Source organism: Panthera pardus, unplaced genomic scaffold (assembly GCF_024362965.1).
Source record: "Panthera pardus isolate Hobbes unplaced genomic scaffold, ASM2436296v1 HiC_scaffold_20, whole genome shotgun sequence".
Taxonomy (NCBI): domain Eukaryota; kingdom Metazoa; phylum Chordata; class Mammalia; order Carnivora; family Felidae; genus Panthera; species Panthera pardus.
The window spans coordinates 18,730,153-18,743,811 of NW_026526766.1; the positions used below are offsets into that span (position 1 = coordinate 18,730,153).

The window sequence follows — 13,659 nt, forward strand, 5'->3', positions numbered from 1 at the left end:
ATTTTACGTTCCTATCAGTAGTGTACTGAAGTTTCTAATTGATCTACATCCTTGCCAACACTTACCTTCCTTTGGATTATAGCCATCCTACCGGGTGTGAATTGGTATCTCACTGTTGTTTTGATTTGCATTTCCCTGATAGCTAATCATGTTAAGCGTCTTTTCGTGTGATCAGGTAGCCGTTTCTGTATATTCTTTAGAGAAATGTGTATTAAGTTATAGCCCATTATTAATTGGGTTGTCTTTTGATTATTCTGCTTTAAGAGTTCTTTTTTTTCCCTTAGCAACTATTTTAATATTTTTTATTATTTATTTAAAACTTAAATCCAAGTTAGTTAACATAGAGTGTAGTAATAATTTCAGGAATAGAAGTTAGTGATTCATCACTTACATATGACACCTAGTGCTCCTCAAAACAAGTACCCTCCTTACTGCCTCTCACCCCTTCAGCCCTTCCCCCTGTCCCCCCATCCAACACCCTGCCAGCAACCCACAGTTCTTTGTATTTAAGAGTCTCTTAAGGTTTGTCTCCCTCTGTTTTGATATTATTTTTGCTTCCCATCCTTTATGTTCATCTGTTTTGTTTCTTAAATTCCACATATGAGTGAAGTCATACGATAGTTATGTTTCTCTGACTGACTTATTTCGCTTAGCATAATACACTCTAGTTCCATCCACGTTGTTGCAAATGGCAGGGGTTCATTCTTTTCGATGGCTGAGTAATTATTCCATTGTGTGTGTGTGTGTGTGTGTGTGTGTGTGTGTGTGTGTGTGTGTGTGTATACATACCACATCTTCTTCATTTAGTCATCAGCCGATAGACATTTGGGCTCTTTTCATACTTTGGCTATTGCTGATAATGCTGTTATAAACATTGGGGTGCACGTGCCCCTTTGAATCAGCACCCCTGTATCCCTTGGTAAAATACCTAGCAGTGCAATGGCTGCGTCATGGGCTAGTTCTGTTTTTCATTTTTTGAGGAACCTCCATACTGTTTTCCAGAGTGGCTGCACTAGTTTGCATTCCCACCAGCGGTGCAAAAAGGGTCCTCTTTCTCCACATCCTTACCAACATCTGTTGTTGCCGGAGTTAATTTTTAACCATTCTGACAGGTGTGAGGTGGGATCTCATTGTGGTTTTGATCTGTATTTCCCTGATGATGAGTGGTGTTGAGCATTTTTTCATATGTCAGCCATCCTGTTGTCTTTGGAAATGTATCTATTCATGTCTTTTGGATTATTTCTTCACTGGATTGTTTTTTTGGGTGTTGAGTTTGATAAGTTCTTTATAGATTTTGGATACTAACCCCTTATCTGATAGGTCATTTGCAGGTAGCTTCTCACATTCCATTGGTTGCCTTTTAGTTTTGCTGATGGTTTCCTTCTCCATGCAGAAGCTTTTTATTTTGATGAGGTCCCAATAGTTCATTTTTGCTTTTGTTTCCTTTGCCTCTGGAGACATGTCCAGTCAGAAGTTGCCGCAGCTGAGGTCAAAGAGATTGTGGCCTATTTTCTCCTCTAGGATTTTGAGGGCTTTCTGTCTTATGTTGAGGTCTTTCATCCATTTAGGTCTTTCATCCTTTATATATTCCTTTATGTTTTTCTTTGAGTATGGTGTAAGAAAGTGGTCCAGGTTCATTCCTCTGCATGTCACTCTTCGGTTTTCCCAGCACCACTTGCTGAAGAGACTTTTTTTTCTATCGGATATTCTTTCCTGCTTTGTCCAAGATTAGTTGGCCATATGTCTGTGGGTCCATTTCTGGGTTCTCTATTCTGTTCCAATGATCTGTGTGTCTGTTTTCGTGCCAGTACCGTACTGTCTCGATGACTACTGCTTTGTAATATAGCTTGAAGTCCGGAATTGTGATGCCTCCAGCTTTGGTTTTGTTTTTCAGGATTGCTTTGCCTAATGGGGGTCTTTTCTGGTTCCATACAAATTTTAGGCTTGTTTGTTCTAGTTCTGTGAAGAATGCTGGTGTTATGTTGATAGGGATTGCATGGAATATGTAGATTGCTTTGGGTAGTATTGATATTTTAACAATGTTCTTCCAATCTATGGGCATGGAATTTTTTTCCATTTTTTGTGTTGTCTTCAATTTCTTTCATAAAATTGTTACAGTTTTCAGTGTATAGATTTTTCCCCTGTTTGGTTAGGTTTATTCCTAGGTATTTTATGGTTTTTGGTGCAATTGTCAATGGGATTGATTTCCTTGATTTCTCTTTCTGCTGCTTCATTATTGGTGTATAGAAATGCAGCTTGTTTCTGTGCATTGATTTTTGTGTCCTGTGACTTTGCTGAATTCATGTATCCATTCTAGCAGTTTTTGGTGGAATCTTTTGGGTTTTCCACATAGAGTATCATGTCTTCTGCAAAGAGTCAAAGTTGGACTTCCTCCTTGCTGATTTGAATGCCTTTTGTTTTTTTTATGTTGTCTGATTGCTGGACTTGCAGTACTATGTTGAATAACAGTGGTGTGGGTAGACATCCTTGTTGTGTTCCTGACCTTAGGGGGAAAGCTCTCCGTTTTTCCCCATTGAAGATGGTCTTTTGTATGTGACCTTTATGGTCTTGAGGTATGATCCTCCTATCCCTACTTTATTGAGGGTTTTTATCAAGAAAGGATGCTGTATTCTGTCAAATGCTTTTTCTGCATCTACTGATAGGATCATGTGGTTCTTATCCTTCCTTTTATTAACGTGATGTATCACATTGATTAATTTGCAGATATTGAACCAGCTCTGCATCCCAGGAATATGAAGAATTATTTTAATATATTGCTGGATCCAGTTTGCTAGTATTTTGTTGAGAAATTTTGCATCCATGTTCATCAGGGGAATTGGTCCGTAGTTCTCCTTTTTAGTGGGATCTTTGCTTTTAAAATCAAGGCCTGGTAGAATGAGTGTGGAAGTTTTGCTTCCATTTCTATTTTTTAGAACAGCTTCAAAGGAAGAACAGCTTTAAATGTTTGGTAGAATTCCCCTGGAGAGCTATCTGGCCCCAGACTCTTATTTGTTGGGAGAGTTTTAAGAGTTCTATATGTATTACTGAAAAAATCTCATATGAAATGAAAGTTTTTTAGTTCTTTTCTCTCATTCACTGTTTTCATATTTTTGATGGTATTCTTTGCTGGATATTTTGGGTTTTGATGAAGTCCAGTTTATTTTTTGTTGAATTAAAGACTCAAGAAGTCTTTGCATAACTCAAGGACACAAAGATATATTCCTTTATTTTATTTTCTTGTGAGAATTTTATACCTTCATCTCTTCGGTTTATGATGCATTTTGAGTTAACATTTGTATATGGCTTGAGGTTGGGGTTCAACTTCATTCTCTTCTCTCATTTGTCCTATCATCATGTATTGGGAAAACTTATTTCCCCATTGAATGATCTTGGTATCTTCATCAAAATGAGTTTACCATAAATGTAAGATTTTATTTCTAGACACTATTCCCATTCATCTATATTAATCTGCTGCCAGTAATATACCCAGTTTCCTTTTTCTTTTTCTTGCTCCTCTGATTTTCTTGAATTTCTTTGTGTCTTTTCAGCTGCTCTTGTCCATTTCTGCCAAAAAATTTCAGGTTAGATTTAATGAATGTGTTGAATCTGTAGATCAGTTTTAGGTACTGACATTTAAACAGTATTGTCTTATAGCCCGTGAACATGGGATGTCTTTCCATTTATTTAGATCTTCATTAATTTCAACAGTGTTTTATACCTTTCAGAGTTACAAGTTTTATACCTTTTTTTATTCAGCTTATTCTCATGTGTTTTATTGTTTTTGATGCTGTATGGAAGGAAAGAGTGTTCCTCAACCCTTTTTGGGTGCCTTGCTGTATCTGAAAAGTAAATCTGATGAAGACTAACAAGAGAGAAGCATACAGATTTATTTTGTGTAAGTTTTAAATTGACATGAGAGTCTTCATAAGGAAATGAAGATGCAAAGAACCAGTTAGACTAGACTACGTTAGCTTTGATGAAGAGTGGACAATTGGGAAGGACTTGAAAGGTCAGGGAGTGTAAGGTAAGTATACTTGACTGGGGGAACTTCAACAAGCCCTATTTGTTAGGATTCTTCTCAGTTTACCTCTGTCTTTAGAGAGAAAGATGCTGCTTTGCTCTAGGTATAGGGAGGGCACCTGTTATATGAGGGTTTGAGGGAAGTAAGGGTAGGGGAATATCAGAGTGACCTTCCTGCTTCTGCTGTTTCTCAAACTCCTTCAACTTGAAGTATTCATTATGCCAAGGTGCCATATTTGGGGGCTGCGTGACCTGAACCCCATCAATGCTATTACAGATGGCATCATGTTCTTAATGTCACTTTTGGATTTTTTATTACAAGTGTGTAGAAATACAATTGATTTTTGTTTATCGATCTGCAACCTTGTATATACCCTGCAAGCTTGATAAACTTGTTTATTTGAAAAGTTTTTAGTGAATACCTTGGGATTTTCTGCATTCAAGAGCATTGCATCTGAAAATACAGATAGTTTTATATCTGTATTTCCAAAGTGGATACCTTTTCTTTAATTTCTTTCTTAATTGTCCTTGTTTGAACCTTCAGTGCTATGTTGAAAAGTGGTCAGAAAGGGAATCCTTTTCTAGTTGTTTATCTTATGAAGAATGGCTTACTCTTTTAAATATGATGTTAAGTGTGGATTTTTCATAGATGCCTTTCATCAAGTTTGAGAAATTTCCTTCTATTACTAGTTTGTTGAGTTTTGTTTTGTTTGGCCCAGAAAGTTGTTAGATTGTGTCAAATGCATTTTCTGTGTCTATTGAGATGATCGTGGTGTTTTTGTTCTTTATTCTTTTGATTTATGGTTTATTACCTTAAATTATTTTCAGAGGATAAAATAACCATGTATTCTTTCGGGCATATGTATAATTTTGTCTACATACAGCTGGATTTCGTTTGCTGGAGAGGATTTTTATGTCTGTTCATAAGAGAATATAAGTCTGTAGTTTTCTTGTGATTGCTTTGTCTGTTGTTTTGTATTAAGACAATACTGTCCTTGTATAATAAGTTAGGAAATGTTCCCTCATCCTTGGAATAGTTTGTAAAGAATTGACATTGATTCTTCATTAAATGTTTGCTGGTAGAATTCACCAGTAATGTCACTGAGGCCTTAGCGTTTCTTTGTGGGAAGTTTTTAATTATTAACTTAATCTAATCTTGTTCTTAGGTCTATTTAGATATTCTGGGTTTGTTTTTTTTTTCTTCCAGTCAGTTTTGGTAGTTTTTTAGGAATTTGTCCACTTAATTTAAGCTATCTAATTTGTTGGCAAGTCGTTGGTTACGGTATTACCATAATCCCCTTTTCTTTCTGTGAAACCTCATAATGTCTTTTTTTTTTTTTTTTTACTCCTAATTTTTTTCGAGTCTTTGCTCTTCTTTCTTAAGCTAAATTTTGTTGATCCTTTAAAAAAAAAAAACAGCTTTGGTTTTGTGTTTTCCTATATTTGTCTATTCTCTATTTTATTAATTTATCCTCTCACCTTTATATTTTCTTTATTCTGCTTGTTTTAGGCTTAGGTTACTTTTTCAAGTATCTTTACCTGGTAGGTTAGTGATTTCAGGAATTTTTTTTGGTAATGTATGCATTTACTAGTTCAGTAAATTTGTTTTATTAACTTTTCCTTATTGAGGTAAAGTTGACATAAAATCATCCCCAAAGAGTACAGTTCAGTGGGATTTAATATATTCATAATGTTGAAAAATCACTTCCTCTGTCTGGTCACAGAATCCCCACAAAGTGAAACCCCGTACTCATTAAGCTTTACTCCCAATTTTTCTCTTCTTTGTGGCCCATTATACTTACCCAAAGTTCATAGTTCATATTGTCACTCGTTCTTGGTAGTGTGCATTATATGGGTTTGGACAAACATATAATGATGTGTCCATCACTATGGGATCATACAGAGTATTTTCATTGCCCTAAAAATTCTCTGTTCAGCCTATCCATCATCCCCATCCCTCAACCTCTGATCTTTTACTGTGTTCATAGTTGTGCCTTTTCCAGAATGTCATGCGTGTAGTTAGAATCATATACTATGTATCCTTCTCAGATTGACTTCTTTTCACTTTGTAATATGCACTTAAGGTTCCATCATGCCTTTTCTTGGCTCAGTGGTACATTTGTTGAAGTGCTTAAGAACATGGTGTTGTCAGGCTATAACAGTTTATTTGTCCATTCGCCTACTGAAACCCATCTTGGTTGCTTTAGAGTTTTGGCAATTATAAATAAAGTTGCTATAAACATCTGTGTACAGGTTTTCATATAAGTTTTCAACTTGTTTGAGTAAATACCAAGAAGTGTGACTGATGGATTGTATGGTAAGAGTATGTTTAGTTTTGTAAGAAATTAGTTTTATAAGAAATTGCCACCACACGGTTTTCCACAGGCTGTACCGTTTTGCATTCCCACTAGAATGTGTGAGAATTCCTACATCCTTGCCCTTATTTGGTTTTTGTCAGTGTTTCAGATTTTGGCCATTCTAACTGGTGTGTAGTGGCATCTGTGGTTGTTTTTGTTTTTGTTTTTGTTTTTTGAGACAGAGCATGAGCGGGGGGAGGGGCAGAGAGAAGAGAGAATCTTAAGCAGGCTCCCTGTGATGCAGGGCTCTATCTCATGACTGGGAGATAGTGACCTGAAATCAAGAATCAGACGCTTAACCAACTAAGCCACCGAGGTGCCCTGGCATCTGTTTTGTTTCCATTTGTATTTCCTTGCTGTACCTGATGTGGAGCATCTTCTCATGTGCTTATTTGCCATCTGTACGTTGTCTTCGGTGAGGTGTCTGTTAAGGCTTTGGCCCCCTTTATAAACTGTGTTGTTTGGGGTTTTTTTAGTTTTAAGAGTTCTTTGTATATTTTGGATAACTCTTATTAGATGTGTCTTTTGTGAATATTTTTTCATAGTCTGTGGCTTGTCTTCTCATTGTTGTAACATTAACATCTACCATAGTTCTGTTTTTTGTTTGATGCCCTTGTTCCTGTTTTTGTCTTTCTTGCCTTTTCTGGCCTTTGTGGTTTAATTGAGTATCTTGTATGATTTTGTTTTCTCACCTTTATTATCATATCAAGTTAGAACTTTTTTTCTAATTTTTTTTTTTGTGGTTGCCCCTAGAGTTTTCTATATAGATTAATAATGATCCAAGTCAGCTTTCAAATAACACTATAGTATTTCATGGGTAGTGTGAGTACTTTATAAGAACAAAAATACCCGTATTCCTTCTTCTAGTCCCTGGTATCATTACTATTACTCATTTCACTTGTACATGAGCATGTATAAGAGTATACGTATATACACACATAAAATACATGTAAGCATACATAACCAACTTATTACTGTGATTTGGAACACATTAATTTGTTAGATCAATAAAATAAGTAAAATAAAGGTTTTTATTTTACCTTTACTTTTTCCTTCTTCTGTAATCTTGAGTTCTTTATGTAGATCTGAGTTTCTAACTTATATTTTTTCTTTCTTCCTATATAGCTTCTAAATATTTCTCAAAAGGCAAGTCTAGTTGCAACAATTTCCTTCAATTTCTGTTTGTCTTAGAAAGTTTTTATTTTCTCTTCACTTTTGAAGGAGGATTTTATAGGGTACAGAATTCTAAGTTTGTGTTTTTTTTTCTCTTAACACTTTAAAATTTTCACTATACTTTTTTTGCTTCTATGGTTTCTAACAAAGCAGATGTAATTCTTACCTTTGCTCCTCTATATGTAAGGTATTTTTTTTTCTTTTGTTTCCTTCAGGGTCTTTTCTTTATATTTGATTTTTTTTTGTAGTGTGAAAACATGTAGGGGTAGTTTTTTCTCTTTTGCATTTATTCTGCTTTTCTCTGAGCTTTCTGGATCCACGGTTTAATGTTTGACATTAATTTGTAGAAATCATCATTCTTTTTAAAATATGTATTCTGTACCTTTTTCTTTTCCTTCTGGTATTCTTGTGCATATGGTACATCTTTTGTTGTCGCATAGTGCTTGGTTACTGTTTTATTTTAGTCTTTATTTTCTGATATCTGTGTTTTATGGTTCTACTGTTGCTCAGGGATTAATTTCATCAGCTGTTTCTAGTCTCCTGGTAAGCCCATTTAAAGACATTCTTGTTACAGTGTTACTGATCTTTCATATGTATTTTAGGTTCTTAGGCTTTCCATCTCTCTGCTTATATTGCTCATCTGTTCTTGCATGCTGTCTGCTTTATTCATTAGACCCCTTAACATAATAATTTTAATTTTTATTAAAAATTTTTTAAAAAATATTTATTATTGAGAGACAGAGAGAGACAGTCCGTGAGCAGGGAAGGGGCAGAAAGAGAGGGAGACACAGACCTGAAGCAGGCTCCAGGCTCTGAGCTGTCAGCACAGAGCCTGACATGGGGCTCGAACTGACAAACTGAGAGATCATGACCTGAGCCGGAGTCGGATTAACCAACTGAGCCACCCAGCTGCCCCTATTTATTTTTATTTTAGAGAGAGAGAGTGCGTACGTGCATGCGAACTGGGTAGAGGGGCAGAGGGGGAGATACAATCCCAAGCAGCCTTCACACCCAGCAGGCTCTCAGCACCATGAGATCATGGTGGTGAGGTCACGTCCTGAGCTGAAATCAAGAGTTGGATCCTCAACTGACTGAGCCACTCAGGTGCTTCTTAATTGTTGTTTTTGAATAGTTCTAGAATTCCTGCCTATCTGGTTCTGATGCTTGTACCGTCACTTCAAATTGTGTTTTTTGCTTTTTAGTATTATTATTTTTTCTTGATAGACATGATGTACGGGGTGAAAAATACAGTAAATAGATACATATAAACACTAATATATACACATATATATTTATGTATATTTCTCAGTACCTCCCTTCTTACTGCCTTAGGTGGGATAGGATAGCTAGAGTTGGCTGGAACTGGGTATTTCCCTTGTTGCATATGGAACAGTAGACCCGACTGGAGTTGGGTATTTCCCTTCGCTGGGTCATGTGGCTCTGATAATACCTCATCAGGTGAGGCTCTGGGGAACTAGTTGCTCGATAGGGCGTGCCTTTTTGAGAACACAGTGCTCTGGATTTCTTTTCTGCTTCTGTTGCCTGAAGCACAAGGGGATTTTTGTCCAGTATTTATGTAGGAACCTGGTCTAATTCCTGGAGTTGTATCTTAAAATATTTCGGGCCCTCTCCTATGACTGAGTCCCCCTAGAGTTTTTAACCTCAGAATTGTCCACACTGAATCTCCAGCAGTTCGGGAGAATGAAACAGTTCACGTTTTCCAACCTTGGCCCTGGTGTACAGGGCAGTTTTCTTTCATGAGTCTGTGTTCTGTGTTCTGTGACTCCCCGTATTCACCTGTCTCTCCAGTCTGGGGGGCAGTGATTTGCGTTGTGTCATCCCTTCTCTTACATATCCGAGAAGACTTTGGTCAGCCTTTTACTTGTTAGTATTGAGTGATAACTTCCAAACTCCTTTTATGGGGAACTTTAAACCCCTAACCCTTAAATAGCCTTTTTTATGTTGAAATCAACATGTGAGAAGAGTTGTTTGTGAATTAATTTATGTCATTTCAGATCGAGTAGTTGTGTATTTTCTATGATATGAATGGAATGGAGTAGCAGGAAATCCTAACTGAAATTGTTTTCATTAATTTTAATTTTCAGTTTCTGAAATACCTTAAAACCGCACTGACAGCTAATTTTTGTCCTGTCTTTATTCGTGTAGATTTGAAACCAAAATTGATTCATTTCATGTCACTGGCTTACCAGATAATTCAACCAAACCTCACCTCCTTTCTTCCTTGGATGATGCTACGTCACTCTTCCAAATTATATTTGAGATAAATCCGTTAGATGAAACTGCTGCTCAAAGGTGTATCATAGAAGCTGAACCTTTAGAAATGATATATGATGCAGTAAGCATTTTTAAATACCTAAGTTTTAATGCATTTCAGTTTACTTTGAGTTTGTGCCTAATGTTAATGATGCTTACTTTACCAGAGAACGGTGAATAGTATAGTGGAATTTTTCAGACCTCCGAAAGAGGTAAATCTAGCACAGCTCACTTCAGCAACTTTGATTAAACTTGAAGAATTTCGTGACAAGACAGCAACAGGTAAGTGCCAGTATTAATGTTGTTATATTCAGCAGCAACATATTGTATACTAAACTTTTAGTCATGTTTAACTTACTTTAGTAAACTGTACTTTAAATTTATGCTTCTGGATTAGATACAGTTTTGTTTATTTTATTATTATTTTTTTTTTTTTAAAGAAGAACGTTTTTAATTTTTTTTTTTTAATTTTTTTTTAACGTTTATTTATTTTTGAGACAGAGAGAGACAGAGCATGAACGGGGGAGGGTCAGAGAGAGGGAGACACAGAATCCGAAACAGGCTCCAGGCTCCGAGCTGTCAGCACAGAGCCCGACGCGGGGCTTGATCTCACGATGACCTGAGCCGAAGTCGGCTGCTCAACTGACTGAGCCACCCAGGCGCCCCAGATACAGTTTTGTTTAAACTAATTAGTACTTTTATATTTAAAATCAAATATAACGATCATTTCTTACACTCACGTCAAACTTATTACCACACTCAAGTTAGTTCCAAATTTTGTTAGGATTTTTGCAATTCTGTTCTTGAGGGAATAAACCTGTCTTTTTCCTTTCAGATAAGGAATTCCAGATATTAATGTATTGGCCTCAGAAAATAAGAATTCTTGTTTTATTCTTGTGGAGAGTTTTTATAAGATTGGGTGTTACTTCCTCCTTCAATATTTGGCCTAATTGAACAGTAAAACCATACAGGCTTGGAGGTTTCATTGTGGAAGATTTTAAGCTACGGATTCCATTTTTAAAATATATTTAAAAAATACATTTTTAGGGACACCTGGGTGGCTCAGTTGGTTAAGCATCTGTGTATTGCACCTCAGGTCAGGATCTCATGGTTTATGAGTTCGAGCCCTGCATCGGATTCTGTGCTTACAGCTCAGAGTCTGGAGCCCGCTTTGGATTCTGTGTCTCCCTCTGACTCTGCCCCTACCCCATTCATGCTCTGTCTGTCTCAAAAACAAATAAACGTTAAAAAAGTTTTTTTTTTTTAACTTAGAAAAGAGAAAGTTTAGTTAATATAGAATGCCTGTTTAATGAAACTTACTGGCTTCCAATGATGAGTGCTTTCCTTTTTACTTGCCCTGCATTAATTTGTGTGTTTAAAGTTTTCTCACAGTCCACATTCACTTGAGCAGTTAATAAAAGATATTACATTTTTCTTCTTTCTAAAGTAATCTGGGCAGAGCGCCTGGGTGGCTTAGTAGTCAGTTAAGCATCTAACTTGATTTTTGACTCCGGTCATGATCTCAAGTTTGTGAGTTCGAGCCCTGCATCAGGCTCTGCACTAGCATTGCGGAGCCTCCTTGGGATTCTCTCTCTCCCTCTCTCTCCCCTTCCCCTTGCTTGCATGCACTCTCTCTGTCTCTCTCTCAAAAAATCAAACATTAAAAAAATAATCTGACATTTTTTCATTTCAGTCTTCTAAGACCTCTGTAGTTGTCAGTGATTTCTAGGAAAGTGTTAATACTGATTAATGTCAGCAGCTGGGATGTGACTTTACCAAGTGTTCCCTTAAGTCAAAGTCTTACCGGTTAAGAGTTTTAAGTTGTCTTACTATATCGTGCTTTTCCAGGTTCAGTGTAATCTTTGAAGAGCCAGATGGATTAAAAAAAAAACACAGGAACAGAGCTCTTTGGTTTTTCAATCACATATTTTCTTTACATAATTCAAAGAAGGCTGGTTTTGTTTTTGCTCCCATAATGTTACTTCTGTTCTGACTATAACTAAAAACTGCCTTTGAAACAATGAACTCCTCCTCTCTCTCCCCGCCCTCCAAATATACCAGGCATTTAATCTTTCTGACATTTCTATAGATTCTTAAAAGTTTTATATTTGTTTTTGGTAGTATCTTTCCTGTTGTCAATGTCTCCTCAAAATCTGAGATTATTGCATAGACTGCTTTTTAGCTATTTTTGACATTTTAATTCTTGGGTGAAATTCTCACTTGAGTGGTTTCCAATTTTAATGTCAAAGTGTTAGCTTTAGAACCCCATTTTTGTTAAGTCTGGATTATATCTCTAATTGAAATCAATTCATTTAGTTCTGCCTGTCACAAAATATAACATGAAATTGTCATTTTTCTCCTACCCTTTCCTTCGTATTCACTTTATCTTTGTTGGTAAAAATGAGATGTGCTAATATGATTCTCCTGTTTTTTCTTTCTCCTAAGAGAAAATATTTTAGCCAAGTAAAGTAAAAAATTCACTTCATGTTTTGATGAGACCTTCAAGAGCTGTCTAACTAGTTTAAGCATCATATCGTTAGGCTCCATTACCTCTCAGTTTTATGATTGCATTTTGAATACATTATTCACTTCTTTTTCACAGAGAGCTGGGCATTATGTTTTTCATATTAGTGCCTTCTCTGGTTTTTACTCATTTTCCCCATGATTTTCTCCATCTGAGTATGTTTTATATTCGATTGCAGATAATTAATTGCCTTAATTCTAGAAGCTGTAGGGTTTGCATTTACCCATCTACTGTTAAAATCTCACATGCCATTTATAGTTCAAATTCTGTGTATTAGTATAATACATACTCAGTAGAATTCATAAGCATAAGGTCAGACCTGTTTTCTGATTGATTCTTCCTAATTGTAGAAACCATTACTTGTTATTGTTAAATATGAATGCATTGTGTTGGAGACTTACCATATTCCTTCAGATTTGTAGACATTTTTTTCCTAAGATTTGTTTTCCTAAGCTTTTTTTACTTAGGAAAGAATTACCAAAATAGTAAATATCCACTGTATAAACTTCAGATGTTATAGAAATATTTTAGAAAGTGGAGGTCTTTAGTATATTACCATCGAAAGGTAACAGACTTTACAATTTGAAGTCTATTCTTCTAATTCTGTTTCCTTCTGTACACAAATAGTATTATTATGTAGAATAAATGCTAATCGTATGAAAAAGTGGGGTGCTACTATGTTCTTGAATTTAAAAAAATTCAGTAAGTTACTTTTAATATTTTTGCAGAAAGTTAAAATTTACTAATTTGGGAAGAGACTTACCTGTTAAGAGCTTTATATATTTTGGTTCTTCATTCATTCCCCCTTTCCATTTTCTGATTTTTTTTTTCTATATTAGCCTCTATTATTATGTTCTTCCTATATAACCTGATTTGTTTCTTGTATTCTTCATTTTTTCTTAGGAGTGAAGGTTTTCAGATCTTTTCCTTTTTTGTCAAGTAGGGGGATCAGCTTACAGAACACACACATGTATGTAGTTAGTTACCCTTGTCAAATGTGGTTGTTCTGACAAATATGGTCATTTAGTAAAACCTTTCTTTTGACACGTAAGGCTTGCAGGGAGTATCTAGGGACTTGGATTTGTAGAATCAGGCATATATGAAACAGATTATATTGGATGAGGAAGTCTTAAAACAGAAATGGAAATGAGGGTAGAGAAATGCTTAACAGGAGATGGAGTATCTTGAATGCTAGATTGTCCTTTCTGGCTGCTTCTTGAGACTGTCATACCTGCCTCAGCAAACAAACCTCAGTAAAACCACGTTGTCTGTGTTTGAATACAGATCATTTGGGGGGAAAAAATTAACAAC

The 13,659-nt window shown here is 35.9% G+C and overlaps 1 protein-coding gene across 1 annotated transcript in view; it reads left to right on the plus strand.

The window, feature by feature from the left end:
* The window catches only part of VPS13A (vacuolar protein sorting 13 homolog A), a 252,942-nt gene that overhangs the window by 49,486 nt on the left and 189,797 nt on the right, over window positions 1-13,659 (plus strand). The window contains exons 18-19 of the mRNA XM_053907998.1: window positions 9,717-9,906; window positions 9,992-10,106. Coding sequence (XP_053763973.1) covers window positions 9,717-9,906; window positions 9,992-10,106 — 305 coding nt within the window. The remainder of the gene's footprint in view (window positions 1-9,716; window positions 9,907-9,991; window positions 10,107-13,659) is intronic.